At 41.6% G+C, this 21,460-nt stretch overlaps 1 protein-coding gene across 1 annotated transcript in view; it reads left to right on the top strand.

The window, feature by feature from the left end:
* Nucleotides 1-21,460, top strand: part of SLC26A5 (solute carrier family 26 member 5) — a 65,497-nt gene that overhangs the window by 20,295 nt on the left and 23,742 nt on the right. Inside the window, exons 2-8 of the mRNA XM_043873283.1 lie at nucleotides 3,905-4,109; nucleotides 6,326-6,465; nucleotides 9,182-9,292; nucleotides 10,376-10,542; nucleotides 11,130-11,294; nucleotides 16,818-16,970; nucleotides 19,537-19,619. Of these exons, the coding sequence (XP_043729218.1) occupies nucleotides 3,958-4,109; nucleotides 6,326-6,465; nucleotides 9,182-9,292; nucleotides 10,376-10,542; nucleotides 11,130-11,294; nucleotides 16,818-16,970; nucleotides 19,537-19,619 (971 nt within the window). The 5' untranslated portion in view covers nucleotides 3,905-3,957. The remainder of the gene's footprint in view (nucleotides 1-3,904; nucleotides 4,110-6,325; nucleotides 6,466-9,181; nucleotides 9,293-10,375; nucleotides 10,543-11,129; nucleotides 11,295-16,817; nucleotides 16,971-19,536; nucleotides 19,620-21,460) is intronic.

The raw sequence follows: 21,460 nt of genomic DNA, 5'->3' as shown, positions 1-21,460 counted from the left end.
CCAAGCTTGATAATTCTCTCCTTTGTAAGTTTTTATTAAATATTTCAAAGATACACGTAAGCAAAGATAGCAATATAATGCATTGCACACAATTTATACCCTATTCAGTTTCCTTCTTTTTGTTTGGTTTGATAGGTAAGTGTGAGTGTGTATATTGCCATCCCCTAAGTCAGTGGTTTTGAACCTTGACTGTGCATTAAGAATCACCTGGGGAGCTTTTAAATCTCAATCCTTGCCTGTCTCTTAGACCAACTAAATCAGAATCGCTGACAGTAGAGTCAGATGATTCCAGTGTGCATCCAGGGCTAAGAACCAGTGCCCAGAATGAAAATGGCAAATGCAAAGAAACATTGTTTACTGCCAAATCATCTTATATTTCACATTCCTCTTCAAAACTTACTTCATGTATTTTTCAGTAAGTATATTATATCATAGTGTATATATATATATACACACACATATATATATATAATGTTATGTTGAATTACAGCACACGTGTCATTTTATAAAGTTTACTTTTAAAAAATCTCATCTGTCTTTAATCATGTCACTGATTCATTATTAATTTCCTAAAAGCTTATAATTGGGTTTGTTTTCAAATATTTCTTTGTGATTTTCTGATGTCTTTTTCATATGCATATCTCTCTTAGGTTATAAACCAGTGATTCTTACCTTTATCTGCTCATTAGATTCATCTTAGAATGCTCTAAAAAAGATGCCTGGGCCCCACCTCCCAGAGGCTCTGCTGGGAGGCTCTGTGCTAATTGGTCTGGTGTAGAGCCCAAGCATTGAAATTTTAAAAAGCACCTGAGGAGATTCCAGTTTTAGGGAGAATTGAAAGCCAGATTCAAAAGATGTTTTGAATCTTTCTGGGGACATTTAAAACATGCACATAATTGCCCTGCTTAATAAACCTGAACCTGCGTACATGCTCAGTTGGGTCCGACTCTTTGCGATCCCATGGACTGTAGCCCGCCAGGCTCCTCTGTCCATGCTTAATGAGGTAGAAAGAATTTTGAGGTTCTAGGAGGAAGAGAAATGAGGGAATGATAAATGACCTTCATAGTAATAGGTATAAATGAGGAATTTCTGTTGGGGGGAGCCAAAGGACTTCTGAGAATAAAAATAAGAATGTCTAATATTTTAGAAATGTTTTATTTCTTCTGCTACACTTTAACATGACCTATTGTGTTGCACTGAAAGCTTCAAAGCAGTTTGCTGTACTCAGGTACAGGGATGCCTGCCCGCACCCATGTGAAGTAAATGCTCACTGTCCAGACCCCACCTATGGGACCCTAATTCAGGAGGCTCAGAGTGAGGCCAGACACCAGTCCTTTAAAACCTTGTCCAGAACATTGTGGTGAAGAGGGCAGGTTTGGTCACTACTGCACTTTACGATAACACATCCCAATTCATTGCAATTCATCCCATTGACAACTGGGCAAATTCAAGAAGAGTAACAGTAAAATCAATGGTTTTACAATGATTATGAGACCTCTCTCAGATCTACCTGGTCTTTTTCTCTTTGGCTATGTGAAGGAAGAAGTTATCTTTCCATGACAGGCTAGAAGACGATCAAGGAAGAGGTCTCCAGAAAAATAATTAAATAATAATGTCAGAGTAATCTTAGTCTTCTATAATGTGAAGTACAGAAAGGAAGCATGACATACACTATCAATAATCATAATGCACTAATCCAAAGACTCTGTGTGTTCATCAGTGAGACAAGGACTGAGCTGGGTCCTGGGAATTCAGGGTATTGTCTCAAGGGATTTACAGTCTAGAAGAGGAAACCAATAATTATATAGTTGGGAGAGATAGGATATTATACAAAACAGTGAGTAGAGACTAACCTCATGGGAGATTAGAGGTGAGCAGGGACTTAAGAAAGCAAAGAACAAAACCTGGGTTTTGAAAGATGATTAGGATGTAGGAAAAATGGAAGGAGAGTGAGGGAAACGAAACAGCATTCCTTGGAGTGAGTGGAATTCTGGGCACAAGCACAGAGGCTAGAAGCAGCTTGGTAGGTTGCCTGAATTGCAGATGGTTCTATGGTGCCATTGCATGGTGTTCTGGAGGAGTTGGGGTCAGAAGGGAGGCAGGGTGGCAGTGTTGCTGTCTGTTAACCCACCCACATACCTCAGCCCAGCCATTCTTGTGTATTATGATGAGTTCCTGGAGTAATAAATAAAAAGTTAGATGAGAAGCCAGTCTTGCTAACTCTAAAACAAAAGACATACAGTCTTAATCAGATTGTGCTGCAGAATCCTCTTTCTTCAGGCTTATCTTTTCATATCATCAGTACTGATACTTGGTTGCATTTGCTGCTAGAATTCCTTTTTATTCTAGACTTTTAAATGTTCAACCTCCTTGGACCTAGGCTTTTGTTTTGTGTGATGTTTTCTGGTTGGTCACACAAAAATTATTTAAATTTGAGTGTAATTTCAGTTTGATGAATATTGAACTTTTCATCATGAGCAAATTGTGTTGATCAGCATCAGTAATCCAGCACCCACCTGCAGTTACCACACTGGCCCCTAACCATTAACTCATGCTAACCCCTGGGGAGGGATGTGTCAACCCACTGCAGTATTCTTGCCTGGAAAATCCCATGGACAGAGGAGCCTGGTGGGCTCGGGTCACAAAGAGTCAAACATAACTGAAGTGACTAGGCATAAGCATGTCGCTTATAAGCATAAGCATAACCCCCAACTCCTCTGCCCTTAACTTCCTTCAGTTGGGACCTATGGCTTTAGTTGTTGTGTACTTATTTTTTATTATAAAACATATCTTTCAAATTTACAACTGCAAAGAATCATGTACCAACCACAACCACCAGTTTATTTACCACATAACTTTGTCAGATCTTAACGTTTTGCTCTATTTGTGCCAGTTCTTTTTTACAAACTAAACATTGCAGATACTGTCAGTAGAAGCCCCTTGTCTGTTCCCCTTCTCTCCAGAAGTGACACCACCCCAATCTTAGTGTTTATCATTGTCATGCATTCTTTTATACATTTACTACATATATGTGTGCACATAAAATACATCATTGCTTTGTAAGTTTTTTAAACTTTAAGTAATTGCATTCTTGAAGTACCCATCTGTGCCTTACACTTTTATTGAAAATTATGTTTTTGAGGTTTATGATTATGACATATATAGATTTAGTTCATTTATTAAAATTACTGTATAGTGTTCAATTTATGACTATACAAAAATTTATGTAGACATTTAGGTTTTTTCTGATTTTTCACTGTCAAAAAGCTGCAGTTAACATATTCCTCTATGCAAAAGAAGCATATTGGGTTTTTATTCCTTAAACATTTCTTTTACTCATAAGAGTAGTATTCATTATGTAGATAGGTAGGTAGATAGATGTAGGTATAGAAATATCAGTCATCCTAATAGTCTTACACATATAAGCCTCAACTCTGAACCACAGAATAGTGTAAGGAATAACCATACGTGAGTACAGAATTGGGAAGGAGGCTAATGTACCTTCAAGAAACTTGGAGTGAGTTTAAGGACTGCTCTTACTCCTTTTTCTGTTTCTTTGTCATGTAAATTGTTAGAGTCAGCCTAATTCACTGTTTCCTTAATATTGACTTAGAGCCAATTGCTGCGATATTTGTCCACTGAATTTAATACAATCCTTTGTTTAAAGTATACACATTACCCACTAATTGCCCTGGGAAGGAATGTCATGTGCTTTTTATTGACCTTAATTTTCCTTTCATTTATTGGTGCCTACTCTGTCCAGATCACTAGGTTTGGTGCTCTGGGTATTCACGATGAAAAAGTCATTAGAGAACTTAAAATAACACTGCCGGGGAGAGATGGTAGGAAACAATCGTCGGTAAGATTTTGGCATCTGAAATAGAGTTTTTATTTCCTCCCTTAGTGACACTCAGGAAATGCTTGTCTCCTGCTGTTGATGAATAATTTCAGAGTACTATGGATCATGCTGAAGAAAATGAAATCCTTGGAGCAACCCAGCGGTACTATGTGGAAAGACCTATCTTTAGTCATCCGGTCCTCCAAGAAAGATTGCACAAGAAGGACAAGGTTTCGGATTCCATCGGGGATAAGCTGAAACAGGCATTCACGTATGTTCTTTCAGCCTGTTTCCTTTATTCTGTCATTCAGTTACGAGAGAAGCAAGGTCAGATGCACAAAGAGAATCTGTGATGTGGAGGGAAAAACAAATGATGAGCACTCGTGATTTGCAGAGAAGTCCACATGGTTCATTCAGATGTCCACGTCTACATTCAGTGGTAGATACTTGATGGAACACAAGCTTTATTATGCATTTCACCATATGAAATTCCGACTATGCCTTATGTCATATAAAGGTTTATATAAACAATCCACTTTTCAGTTCTCCACACACCTTTAAAATATCCACTGCTTTCAGTGACTGTAAAGCTGGAGAGATCTCAGCCAGGAGAAGGACCTAGGATCTCATTGTCTTCCTAACCTGTCAACTCTCCTCCAAAGCCCCTCAATAAAATGGCTTGGTCCTTCCCCCTAGTGAAAAAAATACCCCCCTCTTCCATTTCAGGAATGTTCCAACCACTCTAGTCTTTTTCCTGCTTCTACTCTATGTGCCAGCACCTTGAATCTATGAATGGAAGTCCCCACCTGAAGCTATCAAAGACATTCAGTGTCTTGTGTCTCTTCATTTTGAAAACACAGATACAGTAATGTGGCAGGCCTGGGATTGATAATACCTTGGTGCCTGATTGCACACCTCATTGTGCAAACTATCTGATTGCTGCCTCCTGAGCCATTGAGACCACAGCTCCTGTGCTGTGTTCATTTAAGCTTCACAGTGACCCTGTGCTCTAGATATGACATCAAGAGAGGTTAGAAATACATACACTGGAGTCAAGACTATCTGAGTTTTAATCCGAATCCCACCCACCTGTCATCTGTGCACTGGTTTCCTCCTCTGAAAAATGGGAATAGTAATACTGTTTACATCATTGGGTTACTGGGGTTAAAATCTATTAACTTATGCACAGTGCAAGGCACATGGAAAGCAGTACATAAATGTAGCTATTATTAATATCTCAGTTTTCTAAACAGGGAGACTGCTATCAAATCTAGTTTGTTTTACTCAGATTCATTGCTCTTGTCATAGTTGCCTTACATTTTTGCTTCCAAAATCTTTCTACATCTAATTACCAAGTACTTTTAATCACTAAAACACTATATAAAATGCCCTGCATAGGCTTCCTAGGTGGCACTAGTGGTAAAGAACCCACCTGCCCGTGCAGGAGATGCAATAGACTCGGGTTCAATCCCTGGGTAGGGAAGATCCCCTGGAGAAGTGCATGGCAACCCACTCCAGTGTTCATGCCTAGAGAATCCCATGGTCAGAGGAGCCTGGTGGGCTCCAGTCCATGGGGTCCCAAAGAGTCAGACAAGACTGAGCGACTTACTCTTCACAATAATGCATTATCCTTTTAAATGGAATAAATTGCTTCCTCGTCACCAAGAGGACTTGAGACTGTCACAGTGGTAATGGAACTCATCTGTCTATACTCTTATAGGCATTGACCAGTAAGAGGACTGGCCAAAGCCCAGAATATAGTCTCTGTATCAAAGTTAATTAAAACATCCAGGGATTAAATACAATGCCTTGGTTTTATTACCATGGTGTTCCACCTAACCAAGACAGCCAGACATAGACTCAGCTACAGCGACAGATGGTGTTTTGAGTTTACCTAATCAAAAACCCTAAAGCATTGAACACACGTTTATAAAGCTCATAATACCTGTGTGAATTCCTTTAATTTTATAAGGGAAAATTTACATATAGTTGTATGGCTGAGTCTCTTTGCTGTTCACCAGAAACTGTCACCACATTGTTAATCAGTTATACCCCAATGCAAAATAAAAATGTTTTTGATAAAAAAGAAAAGGGAAAACTAAGTGGGTAGGTGCTGGTCAGTGGTTCCACAACCAAAAGTTAACTCAAGCGGTAAGCACTTCCCATACTTTACATCAACACAGAAATCACATTCAAGATTTCACCTATTGAAATAATGGCTTCTGGGATATCTCAACTATTTTGAAGCTAACTTTTTCTTATTCTTCATGGTCAGTTGCGGAGCATTAGAGTGGAGCCAATTCAGATGTTCCTATTTTCTAAAAAAATAACAAGCAGCTGTTGTCTTTGACTTCTGCAGAGTAGAAAAATCACCCTCATCACCAGTTTGAATTTTTCCTTTTTGTTCCAGAATATAAGGAAGGGAAAATGCCTTGATGTGAATTCTACAGAAATGGTTCTCGTTTATCTATTTCTTTGTCCTTCCAGATGTACTCCTAAGAAAATACGAAATATCATTTACATGTTCCTCCCCATAACCAAGTGGTTGCCTGCATACAAATTCAAGGAATATGTGTTAGGTGACTTGGTCTCAGGCATAAGCACAGGGGTGCTGCAGCTTCCTCAAGGTCAGTAGAATATTTTTTTTTCTTCCTCTGATACCATCTCAAACAATTGTGTTAACTTTTTTCTGTTTAATTTCATCATGATTTTAAATTTATAATTTTTATCACATTGTTCTAGCACCTTTTCCTATCTAGAGTAATTCTTCAGAAACATTTCACCCTTTAAAAGCCCCAGAACTTTTAGTTGCAGAATATGGTGATACGTTTACAGATCAATACATTTAGGAACTGGTGGAGCATTGCCTTTCCTTGGCTAAGTTAATTTCTAACTCCATGAACATGTCGTTAGGGTCTGTCCTTGAATCAACTATACTCCATTAAAAAAAAAAGGTTCTTGACTAAGTCCATATCTAATTATAAGGTACTATGATATACTGAATTCCTCTGCAGTTGTATGATTTTATAGAGATACAAGAATTTAAGAAAATGCTCACTGATTTATTCATCTGTTCACATGTGTGTAACCTGGCCCTCCCTGTCTTCACAGAACTAACTATCCAGTTAGGGAGAGAAGCATGAAATAAATAAAAATACACATAAATGTTTAAGTACAAATGATGGTAAACACTATGAAAGAAGATACAGGGCACTCTGACATGATAATAATATGGGGACCTAATTTAAGTAGGTAAGTCATAGAACCCCATTAAGAAAGTGAGATTGACCAGGATTGCAATAGGACCTGAGTAGGGACTGGAAGTACTTGGCAGGGCAGCAGCCATATGTACCCTTGTGCATATGCATTTAAATCTTACACTGTGGTAAAGGGATGTTTTTTACAGTGCTGCAATAAAATTGGATTATTTAGCTCTGTTCTTGTCTGACATCTAAAATTAATACTTCATACTTCCACATGGGGCGGGGGTGGGGGGAGGTGAGACTGAGCTGAGACCTGAAGGATGAGTAGGAGGCAGATAAAGAGGGAGAAGAGATACATTTCAAGAAGAAGCAACAGCATGTGTGAAAGCAGTTAGCAGGAAAAGAATTGGGTGTTAGAAGTATTCTGAGAAAGGCAGTGTGCCCAGAGTGTGGGGAGCGAGGGGCCAGTGGCTGGCCAGGTGGGGGGCAGCGGGTCTGCACAGCCTCGATAGGCCCCTTTGGAGTCCATTCTGAGTCCAGTGAAAGCTTGTCAGCTTGCTTTCCCCTTGGGTTGTTTGTTTTTTTATTTATTTATTTTTTTGCTAAGAGATCTCTGGGACTGTTGTGTGGGGAATGGACTTGGTTGATGGTTCTGGCACCAGAATGAATGTAGGGAAACCAGTTAGAGGCAACAGTGACTCAGTGTAATCAAAAGGTGATAATGGCTTGATGAGCCTCTAGGTTAGCTGGCCGAAAAACTATTCCCTCTCCAGTTTCCTGAAAAGTAATTACCAAATGATAAATTAAAAAAAAAAATTTCCCCAGTGATCAATTAGTTGGATTTTCAATTTGCCAAGTAACTGAGTTGTTGAATCTATTAAATCTGATAAACAAAGCTTAAAATCAGGTTTAGGACCATTCTCCATAACCATTTTAACACCAGAGGACAGAGAAAGGGACATATTTAAAGGCAGAGGTGAGTGTGGGGGAAGGAGGAAACGTAAACTCAGCATCTGAAGTGGGATATAGGATCCAGACTGACATTCAGTCAAGTTGGACTGACAGAGCTTCAGGAAATGGCTGCAGTGAGCACACGTAAACAAATGCTTCAGAGAAATTCCAGGATTTTGCATAGTTGTGTTTTCACTGAAATGCCATTCTGCAACTTTTTTTGGACCTTCTTCCATCTAGATATAGGATGGTAGCTGTAAAAATGGAAAGAATTGGAAACATACATGCTGTATTATATAGGTAAAATCAGCAGGACTGGCTGTTGGATTGATTTGGGGGAGAATGAGGAAGCTGGGCATGTGAGGGACAAGGAGACTGACATTAGATTAGGAATGAGAATTTTCTAGAGAGAGGTGAAAAAGCCTTATTCATTTACCCTCCACCTAAAGTCGAAGAAGGAAAGAAGGACTGCAACAGAACCACTTGGAGCACTGGATGTGTGTCCCTTGAAGTTTGTGGGCACTATTGCAGGAAAAGTAAATCTACAGGTGGAATGGTGTGAACCACCTAGAACAGCAGAATGTGGCCTGCACTTGCAAAGTTTCCTGGGGGTAAAGCATTACGGGGCGCTTTGGGAGGTAACCAGGCTTGGCTCGTTTGAAAGTAACCTGCCCAAGAAGACTTCCTACAGCATAAGTAGCTGCCAGCAGAAAGAACCTGGAAGAGGTGTAAGACCTGGAACCTGGAAGGGGCCAAGATCAGGGGGAGGGGTGTTACATCTGCCAGGGAGTGCTACACTGGGGGTTCCTCACTGAAAAGGGGTCTCCAGAGAACCCTCAAAGCACCCCGCTGGAGAAGCAGCCAGCATTTGGGAATTAACAGCAGATTACAGCTGTGCCAGTCAAGTAGGACTTTCTGCCCATATCTAATTTGGGAAAGATTAAAGCAGAAAAAATCTACTCCTGGTGAAGAGGGAATGACAAGGAAAACTATCTCAGCCTGGATTCTCTGAGCGCAAATACAAGATTCTGTGTAGAAGTGGGACAGAAGTGTCGGCATGTTAAGACACATCAGCTTAAATTAACAAGGTTTTCATTTGTTCGTCATAGATAAAGAACCAAGAGAAAAATACACAGAGCCCGCTGTTTTCTGATGATCTCCCCATTTCTGTTTGGTCCTAATCCCACAGGTCTAGCCTTTGCGATGTTGGCAGCGGTGCCTCCAGTGTTTGGCCTATACTCTTCGTTTTACCCTGTTATCATGTATTGTTTTTTTGGAACCTCCAGACACATATCCATAGGTAAACTAAACCTCATAGTTGATGTTTTACTACCTTTCCTTTTGGATTTCCCAGCTTTGCAATGTGCCGAAGAAATAGCATGTTTGTTATTAGGACATCAAACATTTGTTACTGTATGCCCAATAGGTGCTTTTAAAAGATACACTCTCTCTCAAGATTTCTAGAATTAATAGCCTTCTTGTAATATGGACATAATAGAAAAAGACAGTTTTCTTGACTAAAAAGAGTAGTTGTTGAAATCTGTGATGTAAGTACTTCAATTCATAATACAATTTGCTTGCATCTGTGTTTTCTTTTTATTTATTTTATTAATGGTACTTCAAGTTCCTATTGCTATGCATACATTGCATTTGCATCTTATTTTAGACCCTGAATTGTACATGGTTTATCTTTAGTGTATTTAGGATCAGGTTTATATGGGTTTCCTAATAGTGTTGGTGCTGCCTGAGGGTGCTACCAGCCAACACACACACACACAAGTCTCAGATGTTCGTTGCTGGGTAACAAACATGCCCAACATTTATGAGCTAAAAACAATTATTTGATTATCTCTCATAGTTTCTGTGGGTCAGGATTTGGGAAGGGCCCAACTGGACGGTTTTGGCTTAGCATCTCTCGAGCAGTTGAGAGTCAGGTGGGAGCTGAGCCAGAGCAGCTGCAGGAGGCGGGTCTCCCTGTCCAGCTCCCTCTCTTCGTCCCCCTGGCCCCACCCTCTCTCCGTGGGGTCCTTTCTGGGGCTTTCTCATACACAAGGCTGAAGCACAATCGCAGTACAGCTCTCAGGCAGAAGCCTTATCCGCTTTTGTTACGTAGCCTCACAGGGCACACAGTATCACTTCTGCTGCATTCTTTTGGTTACTAGCGTGCCACGAGTTCACCCAGATTCAAGGAGAGAGGAATTAGGCCACCTCTTCATGGGCAAATATCAAAGTTCTAGAAGAGTGTGTGGAATGGAAGATTCTGTCACTGCAGTGTTATTTCAGTGAGGATTTATTGACCTCACCTGTCTCTCCTAGGATACTGGCAACAATCACATCAGATATGCTGAAACTTATTTCTCTTGTTAATACTTCATTATTTCAGGTCCATTTGCAGTTATTAGCCTGATGATAGGCGGTGTGGCTGTTCGATTAGTACCAGATGATATAGTCATTCCAGGAGGGGTAAATGCGACCAACGGTACAGAGGCGAGAGATGCCTTGAGAGTGAAGGTCGCCATGTCTGTGACCTTACTTTCAGGAATCATTCAGGTAAGACTCACAGATGTGGAAATAAGCTCTCATTTGCTCATTTTAATAAATATCTTTTAAGCACTCCTGGCTGGTCATGGGCAGAGTCAGCCAGCAAAACTTCAGAGCTTGGGGTTTGTAGCCCAGGAATGCCAGTCCCACTGCATGCTTTACTTAAATTGATATTGAGTAGGGACTAGCTAGCTTCAGTTGGGTACGTTAGAGGTTCTAAAAGCAAGACTAGCTTGAAGTAGGGTCAGTTGGTAATGGGAAAAGGCATTTCTTATCTGCCTGGAAGGAGCAAGCAATGACATGAGTAAGTGTGCCCCCACTTCTGAGGGACAGGGAGAATAGAAAGGGTGCCCAGTGCTTCGGGGGGCTACAGGCCCCTCCAAATGCCATTGTTTTCTGAATAACCACTGACTGATTTGTTAGCTACTTACCTGCTGTAGATACAAATTTTTTTTTTTTTTTTTTTTTTGTAGATACAAATTTGTAGTGTTAGAAAGTGATCCAGAAAAAACTTTGGGATGTTTTCTGTTGGATTTAGCTTCCTGATCTATCATGTGATTTATTTGTCTCTTTGTCATTTAAAAAAAAATAAATAGTTTTGCCTAGGTGTCTGTAGATTTGGATTTGTGGCCATATATCTCACGGAGCCCCTGGTCCGTGGATTTACCACCGCTGCAGCCGTGCATGTCTTCACCTCCATGTTAAAATACCTGTTTGGAGTTAAAACAAAGCGGCACAGTGGGATCTTTTCAGTGGTGTATGTAAGTAAGCAACTTCCCCACTTACTAGTACTGTTTCCCTTCTTTATTTTCCCTCCTTCTCTCCTGTATCTCAAGACTCACTGTGCTTATTTCTAAGAATTTCAGTAGAATGGAGAAGATTTAGGCATTCTAAGGCTTTTCTGAGAAGAGCATTACAAGGGGAATTAAACCTTAAAGTTTCATTTCATTAATATGTAGTACTATCTACCTCACAAGGAATTTTTTGTCAGGTCTGTATTTGGTGGCTACACCTTTAGCCTAATTAGCTCCAGAAACAACTTTTTCATAAGATCAGATTAGCTTCTCTTTGGGAAAGTGAAAGTGAAAGTAGCTCATTAATGTCTGACTCTGCAACCCCATGGACTGTAGCCTGCTAGGCTCCTCTGCCCATGGAAGTTTCCAGGCAACAATACCAGAGCAGGTGGGCATATCCTGCTCCAGAGGATATTCCCAACCCAGGATTGAACTTGTGTCTCTTACGTTCTCCTGCATTATAAGCAGGTTCTTTACCGTCTGAGCCACCAGGGAAGCCAATTTAAAGTCATTCTGGGATAACATCTCTCTCTCTCAAAAACTGCTTGCTCAAGCAGCTGAAAATTGGAAGCCTATAAAGGATTTGACTAACACACCTAACCAGTTTAATCTAATATAATATACATAGACCCTTCCACCAACTCAGAGAAAATATATTTACAGTGAAATTGTAAATACAATGTAATTTACATTGTAAATTACAATGGTAATAACTGATCATGTACAGCTGACCACAACTTCTAAAAATTCAGTTTCACATGGTGCAATTTAATTAGCAATTGATAACTAAAGATGGCTTAAAACCCCCATACATTTGGAAACTAAAAATATATTTCTAAGCAGCCCATGGATAAAGAGAAAATTATGAAATAATTAGAACCACATGACAATGGAAGTGCTACTTATCAAAACTTCTGAAATGCTGCTAAAGATATTTTTGGAATGAAAGACCAATATATGGCCTTTGTAAGAATTCATGTGTCACACACTGTGTTAGGCAGAGTCAATGGGAAGACAAATGTATTAGTTGCTTAGTTGTGTCTGACTCTTTGCGACTTCATAGACTGTAGCCTGCCAGGCTCCTCTGTCTATGGAATTCTCCAGGCAGGAATACTGGAGTGGATTGCCTTTTTCATCTCCAGGGTATCTTCCTGACCCAGTGATCAAACCCAGGTCTCCTGCACTGCAGGCAAATTGTTCACTTTCTGAGCTATAGGGAAGTCCCCAGTACAATGGGAAGGCAAATCCGTTCAGTTCAGTTCAGTCGCTCAGTCGTGTCCGACTCTTTGCGACCCCTTTAATCGCAGCACGCCAGGCCTCCCTGTCCATCACAAACTCCCGGAGTTTACTAAAACTCATGCCCATCGAGTCAGTGATGCCATCCAGCCATCTCATCCTCTGTCGCCCCCTTCTCCTCCTGCCCCCAATCCCTCCCAGCATCAGGGTCTTTTCCAATGAGTCAACTCTTCGCATGAGGTGGCCAAAGTACTGGAGTTTCAGCTTCAGCATCAGTCCTTCCAATGAATACCCAGGACTGATCTTCTTTAGGATGGACTGGTTGGATCTCCTTGCAGTCCAAGGGACTCTCAAGAGTCTTCTCCAACACCACAGTTCAAAAGCATCATTTACCGGCACTCAGCTTTCTTCACAGTCCAACTCTCACATCCATACATGACCACTGGAAAAACCATAGCCTTGACCAGACAGACCTTTGTTGGCAAAGTAATGTCTCTGCTTTTTAATATGCTAACTAGGTTGGTCATAACTTTCCTTCCAAGGAGTAAGCGTCTTTTAATTTTATGGCTGCAGTCACCAAAATAGTAAACCACTAATCACATAAATGGGCTGCCCAGGTGGCTCAGTGGTAAAGAATCTGCCTGCTATTGCAGGAAATGCAGGTTTGGTCCCTGAGTCAGGAAGATCCCTTGGAGATGAAAATGACAATCCACTCCAGTATTCCTGCCTGGAGAATTCCATGGACAGAGGAATCTGGCAGGCTACAGTCCATGGGGTCACAAAAGGGTCAGACATGACTTAGCAACCAAAACAAGTCACATAAATGTGTAATTAAGTATAAATTGTGTTAAGTGCTATGAAGGAAAAATCAGGCTGCTATTAAAATTGAAAATTTTTATGAAAATATGAAAACTGAATAGGGAGACCTTTAGATTAGGGATCTATATGTCATACACATAAGATGGCAGCACAGAAGAACGTATGCTCATCTTCTCCTGTGACAACTCCAAAGTTATAACCAGATGGTCAGTACCAAAATCAGATTGATTATATTCTTTGCAACCAAAGATGAAGAAGCTCTATACAGTCAGCAAAAACAAGACCAGGAGCTGACTGTGGCTCGGATCATGAACTCACTGCAAAATTCAGACTTAAATTGAAGAAAGTAGGGAAAACCACTAGACCATTCAGTTATGACCTAAATCAAATCCCTTATGATTATACAGATGGAGTGACAAATAGATTCAAGGGATTAGGTCTGAGAGAGTGCCTGAAGAACTATGGACAGAGGTTCATGACATTGTACAGGAGACAGGGATCAAGATCATCCCCAAGAAAAAGAAATGCAAAAAGGCAGAATGGTTGTCTGACGAGGCCTTACAAATAGCTGAGCAAAGAAGAGAAGCTAAAGGCAAAGGAGAAAAGGAAAGATACACCCATTTGAATGCAGAGTTCCAAAGAATAGCAAGGAGAGAGAAGAAAACCTTCCTCAGTGATCAATGCAAAGAAATAGAGGAAAACAATATAATGGGAAAAACTAGAGATCTCTTCAAGAAAATTAGAGATACCAAGGGAACATTTCATGCAAAGATGGGCACAATAAAGGACAGAAACAGCATGGACCTAACAGAAGCAGAAGATATTAAGAAGAGGTGACAAGAATACACAGAAGAACTATACAAAAAAAATCTTCATGACACAAATAACCACGATGGTGTGATCACTCACCTCGAGCCAGACAAGTGGGCCTTAGGAAGCATCACTACAAACAAAGCTAGTGGAGGTGATGGAATTCCAGCTGAGCTATTTCAAATCCTAAAAGATGATGCTGTGAAAGTGCTGCACTCAATATGCCAGCAAATTTGGAAAACTCAGCAGTGGCCACAGGACTGGAAAAGTCAGTTTTCATTCCAATCCCAAAGAAAGGCAATGCCAAAGAATGTTCAAACTACCACACAATTGCACTCATCTCACATGCTAGCAAAGTAATGCTGAAAATTCCCCAAGTGAGGCTTCAACAGCATGTGAACCGTGGACTTTCAGATGTTCAAGCTTGATTTAGAAAAGACAGAGGAACCAGAGATCAAATTGCAGGCATCTATTGGATGATAGAAAAAGCAAGAGATTCCAGAAAAACATCTACTTCTGCTTTATTGACTATGCCAAAGCCTTTGACTGTGTGTATCACAACAAAATGTGGAAAATTCTTCTAGAGATGGGAATATCAGACCACCTTACCTGCCTCTTAAGAAATCTGTAAGAAGGTCAAGAAGCAACAGTTAGAACCAGACATGGAACAACAGACTGATTCCAAAATGGGAAAGGAGTATGTCAAGGCTATATATTGTCACCCTGCTTATTTAAGTTATATGCAGAGTACATCATGCAAAATGTCGGGCTGGATGAAGCACAAGCTGGAATCATGATTACCAGAAGAAATATCAATAACCTCAGATATGCAGATGAAACCACCCTTATGGCAGAAAACAAAGAAGAACTAAAGAGCCTCTTGATGAAAGTGAAGGAGGAGAGTGAAAATGCTGGTTTAAATCTCAACACTCAAAAAACAACAATCATGGCATCCTGGCCCATCTCTTCATGGCAGATAGACGGGGAAACAATGGAAATGGTCAGAGACTTTATTTTGGGGGGCTCCAAAATCACTGCAGATGGTGACTGCAGCCATGAAATTAAAAGATGCTTACTCCTTGGAAGAAAAGCTATGACCAACCTAGACAGCATGTTAAAAAGCAGAGACATTACTTTGCCAACATAGGTCTATCTAGTCAAAGCTATGATTTTGCCAGTAGTTATGTATGGATGTGAGAGTTGGACTATAAAAAAAGCTGAGTGCTGAACAATTGATGCTTTTGAACTCTAGTGTTGGAAAAGACTCTTGAGAGTCCCTTGAACTGCAAGGAGATCCAACCAGTTCATCCTAAAGGAGATCAGTCCTGAATATTCACTGGAAGGATTGATGCTGAAGCTGAACTTTCATTATTTTGGCCACCTGATGCGAAAAACTGACTCATTGGAAAAGACCCCGATGCTGGGAAAGACTGAAGGCAGGAGGAGATGGGGACAACAGAGGATGAGATGGTTGGATGGCATCACGACTCAATAGACATGAGTTTGAGCAAGCTCTGGGAGTTGGTGGTGGACAGGGAAGCCTGACATGCTGCAGTCCATGGGGTCACAAAGAGTCAGACATGACTAAGAGACTGAACTGCCTGACTAGATTAGGGATCTAGGAAAGGAGCTTTGAGGAAGTGACAATTAAACTGAGTGTTTCTTTGATTAGAATAGAGTCCAAATGTGGGTGTCCGTGCATGCTCAGTCATATCCAATTCTTCGTGACCCCATGGACTGTAGCCCACCAGGCTCCTCTGTCCATGGGATTTCCCAGGCTAGAATACTGAAGTGGATTGCCATTTCCTTCTCCAGGGGATCTTCCCGAGCCAGGGATCAAACCCACAGCTCCTGCATTGGCAGGCAAATTCTTTACCACTGAGCCACTTGAGACGCCTCCAACTATGGGAATAGTTCCTAAATAACTAAATTCTTCATTTCCCATAATAGCTGATAACATGCTTCTTACTCAGATTTCTCAAAATGCCCTGTCACAAAGGAAATAGGACAGAGAGGCACACCAGAGAATGCTGTAGGCGTTGACAGGAGAGGTTTGTAGCCTGGTCTTGGCGGTCATCTACTTGCCCAGGGTCCAGATGAGTACTGACTGCACATGGGGTGCCGAGACTGCGGCCTTAGGAGACGATTAAGTGGCTTTCTTCTCTTAAGTTTCCTGGACTTCTAAGTTTCAGCTACTCTCTTGCCTTCGAAGCTCACCTGATTCCTCTTTCATCTGCTAAAAATGATTTCTCTCGCTTTCAGTTCCTAAAAGCTTTTCTGTATATTTGCCTTCAAATTATTATGCTGATATAACCCATGGTCCTTTTCTAATGCTCAGGACTCAGCTTCAGAGTGACTTTTCTGAATCTTACAATTCTACATTGAGACATTAGTGTAGCAAAGAACACTGTAATATAAGATTGTTGGGTAGGTATTACAACTACAAAGTTGTATAGCTGGGTAAAAATGACTCCTAGTGGTGAAAGCTGCAAAGAGAGAGATTTCAGCCTGAGAACTGTTAACTGGAAGTGTCCACTACTGGGATGGCTAGTGTGAATTAGAGCACTAGACTGTCTATTCAGGGGCTATTGCTTGATGTAACATCCAGTGTTCACTGTGTTACAGAGTACAGTTGCTGTGTTGCAGAATGTTAAAAACCTCAACGTGTGTTCCCTAGGCGTTGGGCTGATGGTTTTTGGTTTGCTGTTGGGTGGCAAGGAGTTTAATGAGAGATTTAAAGAGAAATTGCCAGCACCCATTCCTTTAGAGTTCTTTGCGGTAAGTTGACTTCCAGCCACATTCACCTAGCTGTTTCTGTGAATGGTTTTGAAGTGGGACGGGGAGAGAGAAGTTAGACCTTTTTTCTCTCTGTTCCTCCAAGAGAAGGTTGGAGTTTGTCAAGGGGAACTTTTACAAATGTCAAGGGGAACTTTTACAAATACAGTGACAAAAAAAGAAAAGCATTAAAACATAGGCATGGGTGACTTTTAAAATATCGATGAAGACTATTCATAAAAATGTGAATGTAAATTATCTGAGTGAAATTATGGAGATTTTTCTTTCTCAGAGTTTTTATTGTCTAATTGTTTTATGATGAATATGTAATACTTTAATGACTTGAAAAAATTAAGCTGTTTCTATTTTGGAAAGAGCAAAAGACAAAGATTCCCAAACTTTGTTAATTCTTGGCACTTATAGGTCAAAGGGAATACCTAACTAATAGTTCCATTTACTAAGTAATCAAGTCCAAACAATTTAATATGTATTTATGTCTTTATTGCTTTGGATGAGGAAAAAAAAATATATATATATATATATATTTATGTCTAACAACTTAAGAACTGTTTGTAAAAATAATGCATATAAATTGAAATAAAGTGTTATTACATTCTTAAATAACCACAGCAATTTATTAATGAATTTGTGTGGCTTGTGGACACTGCACAACCCCTCAAACCTGGGAATCAGACACCACTACCCTCATTTCCTGTTAACTTTGATTTTTGTGTAGTACTTGTTTTCTAAATCACAGTGACCACTGAATGCCCAGCTTTGCAAACCTTCGGTATGACTGAAACCAACATAATAGGAACTAATGTGGAAACTGTGAACTACTCAAACTAGACTGACAGGTGTCCCTATTTCCCATTAAAGCCTCACAGACCCGGTGAGCTGTCCTTGGGGTACTTCGGTGTATAGTTGGGGAAGCACAGGAGAAGAAATAAGAAGGATAGGTATCTGATCCAAATTTAGCAAGAAGTTCCAGCCCCAAACCCTACTGGCTGGTATAGCTCACAAGGAAGCCAGTGCCTTTGATCCTCTTCCTTGCTTTCATCTCATCTACACCCAAATAGGACTGTTTCTCATCATCTCAAGACTTGTTCTATCACTGGGGTTTGACACAGAGTTCCTGTTTCCTCTTGGAGAACAACAGGAGGTTCTCAGCTCCCTTGCATCGCAAAGGAGAAGGACAAGCCCTAATCATGAAGTAAATAATGAAGACTGTTTTTCCTGGCTGAGTTTCCTAGCTCTGTCCACTTTCCAGATTCCCTTTAAAGTTTTCCTCATGTTTCCCAGAGCAGTGGTTCTCCAGAATTCTTTCATTGTAATTATGGTGAACCTGTGTTTTTTTGGTTTTTAGTTTTTGGGTTTTTTACTTATTTGTGTGTTCCTCAGAGCAAGGAAGAAGGAAGCCATGTTGGAAAATTGGGAACAGTATCTGCATGACTCTCTTTAAACATAAAATTTCTTTCTTATCATAAAATTGTTTGGAGTTTTGTAATCTGTTTCAAAATGCATCTGTGTGTATTGGTAGGAAAGCTGTGGTTTAAATTATTTACCACTGCATAAAGTTGATGCTCCAGAGACTTGAGCCATGTGTATCCTGTGGATTTGAATTTGGGGGCACTCCCCCAGTTTGAGATGCACAACAGATGCAGTTAAGGGTGACAGACATTACCACCAACAAAGAAGAGGCATTTCATCCTGGGGCCAGAAGCAGCCATGCCCTTGGCCTCGCGGGCTGCTGTGTCTGATCATGAGCTTACCTTCCTGTTGGTTCCCTGCAGCAGGCCCCTCCGTGGGGGACTGGCTCCCTTCTCTGGCCACCCCTATTCCTTTGCTCCTGAGTAACCCACATGGAAAATCCTACAGGCAGTCGTGCTTTGGGATGAAGAAAGTTGCTATGTCTTCTGTTATTTTCTCTTCTTGTAGCTCAGTGAGGCTTGTACTTCACACACAGACTAAATCCAGAAAACCCTATATATAAGGACACTCAGTGACAGGCGGTTTCGCCCTGGCTCTCCCACAGACATGGGAGTAGTCAGCCATGCTTCTGGAGGTGCTGGTGGGCACCTCTAGCCACCTTGGTGCTGCTGTCCTGGAGACAGAGTCCACAGGACGCTGATCCACAGCTGTAGATCCAAACATAGCTTTTACAACAATACACTGGCACTGTACCACCCTCGCAAGACATATTTCATGTCCTTCGTTTGTGCCACCTTGGCTGGAGCCCCATCTTACTTGCCCTAAATGCAAAGCCAACTCCTAGAAGGTTTTACGGCTTCTTTCTGTTTGTAGGCAAACTAGCCAAATGCCTCAGGATGAAACAGAGCAAAGTAAAGAGGAAAGAATTCCAGGTCACAAGGAGACTGTAGAGTCCACTTTAATGTTGTGGAGAAGAGTCTTTAGGAGAAGTTAGAAATGCTGGGAGCTGACTATAATTCTTCTTTTTAAAACAGAATGTGTGAGAATAGATTTGCCTTGGCTAACAAGTTCTTTGAAGCTTATTTTTGTGATGTTTGAATGTCTATTTCTAATGCATTCAGGTTTGTGTCTCTTTCAGGTGGTTATGGGAACTGGCATTTCGGCTGGGTTTAACCTGCATGAATCATACAACGTGGATGTCGTTGGCACACTTCCTCTGGGGTAGGAAAATAGTTATAAGTAACAATATGACTTAAATAATCAGTGGGTGAATTATTGCTTATATCTCCTACTTTAGTATTCTTGAAATGAAAAATCATTTTCGCCTATATATCAAATAGCTAAGGGTTTGGGGTGTTTTTTGAGCTTGTGTATGTGTGGCAGAGGTTATTGTGGTAAAAATAATAATAATAACATGAAATTCACCATTTTAATCATTAAGTGCACAGTTCAGTATACTCAGTACAGTCACATTGTTGTGAAACAGATCTCCAGAACTTTTTCACCTTGCAAATCTGAAACTCTATACTGTTAAACAATAACTCTCCATTCTGCTTTCCCTCCAGGCCCTACTTTCTATCTCTATGAATCTGATTATTTTAGTACTCATAAGTGGAATCATATACTATTTGCCTTTTTTGTGACTGGCTTATTTCATTTAGCATAATATCATCAAGGTTCATGTTATAGCATGTGACAGGATTTTCTTCCTCTTTAAAGGGGAATAAAATTCCACAGTGTGTCTCTACCACACTTTGTTTATCCATTCATTCATTGATGGACATTTGGGTTGCTTCCACCTCTTAGCTATTGTGACTGATTCTGCTATGAGCATGAATATACAAATATCTCTTCAAGACCCTGTTTTTAGTTGTTTTGGATATGCACATAGAAGTGGGATTGCTAGATCATATGATAGTTCTAGGGAGTGGGAGCCAAGATGGCGGAGGAGTAGGACGGGAAGACCACTTTCTCTCCTACAAATTCATCAAAAGAATAACTGAATGCAGAGCAAACCTCACAAAACAACTTCTGATCGCTAGCTGAGGTCATCAGGCGCCCAGAAAAGCAGACCATTGTCTTCGAAAGGAGGTAGGACAAAATATAAAAGATAAAAAGTGAGACAAAAGAGCTAAGGACGGAGACCCGTCCCGGGAAGGGAGCCTTAGGCGGCCTTGCTTGGGCTAGGGTCCGGGCCTGAGTGCCCTGAGGACAATCGGAGGGAGCTTCTGTGAGGTGCCAACTTGAACTGTGGGAGACCAAAAGAGAGAAAATTAACCGGCCGGAACACACTGCCGGCCGTTCGCAGAACAAAGGGACGGAGAAAGTCCCAAGAAGAGGTCGCAGGCTGCGGACCCGCCCAGCCCCGCCGGAGGCAGGAGGCAGGGGGGAGGGGAAGGTCGCGGGAGACACAGGGCGCAGGCACCCGACCGGCGCGGGCGGGGACTGGGGCTGGGGACGCAGAGGGCGGAAGGCGCGCGCACCCGACTGGCGCCAGCGGAAACTGAGACTGGGTCCGCGGAAGGGAGTGAGTGCGCCACACCTGGGGATAGTGCGCCCATCAAGCCCCTCGCTGCCTGGACCGCTCTGACGGGGAAGGCACAGAGAGCAGGCGCAGCTTTTCCTTCCGCGCTTTTGTGTAACACCCGAGGGCTGGAACCTCGCGCAGCGCGGGGCGCGCTCCATATAGAGCAGCCGGGAGCCTGAGCAGCGCAGACGGAGAAAGCAGCGTCAGCCCCTCCCGGCAGCGCCAGCCCGCCCCCGCAGGGCCAGCCCCTCCCCGCAGCGTCAGCCCCGCCCCGCAGCGCCAGCCCATCCCCGCAGCGTCAGCCCCTCCCAGCAGCGCAACGGAACTAGCTACCTGAATAAGAGTCCACCTCCGCCCGCCTGTGTCAGGGCGGAAATGAGGCTCTGAAGAGACCGGCAAACAGAAGCCAAATAAACAAAGGGAACCGCTTCAGAAGGGACTGGTGCAACAGATTAAAATCCCTGTAGAAAACACCGACTTCACCGGAAGGGCCCTGTAGATAACGAGAAGTGTAAGCTGGAACGAGGAGCTATCT

This window comes from Cervus elaphus, chromosome 18 (genome assembly GCF_910594005.1).
Source record: "Cervus elaphus chromosome 18, mCerEla1.1, whole genome shotgun sequence".
NCBI lineage: Eukaryota > Metazoa > Chordata > Mammalia > Artiodactyla > Cervidae > Cervus > Cervus elaphus.
The sequence above is the reverse complement of the archived record's forward strand: the minus strand, read 5'-3'. Positions and strand labels throughout refer to the sequence as shown.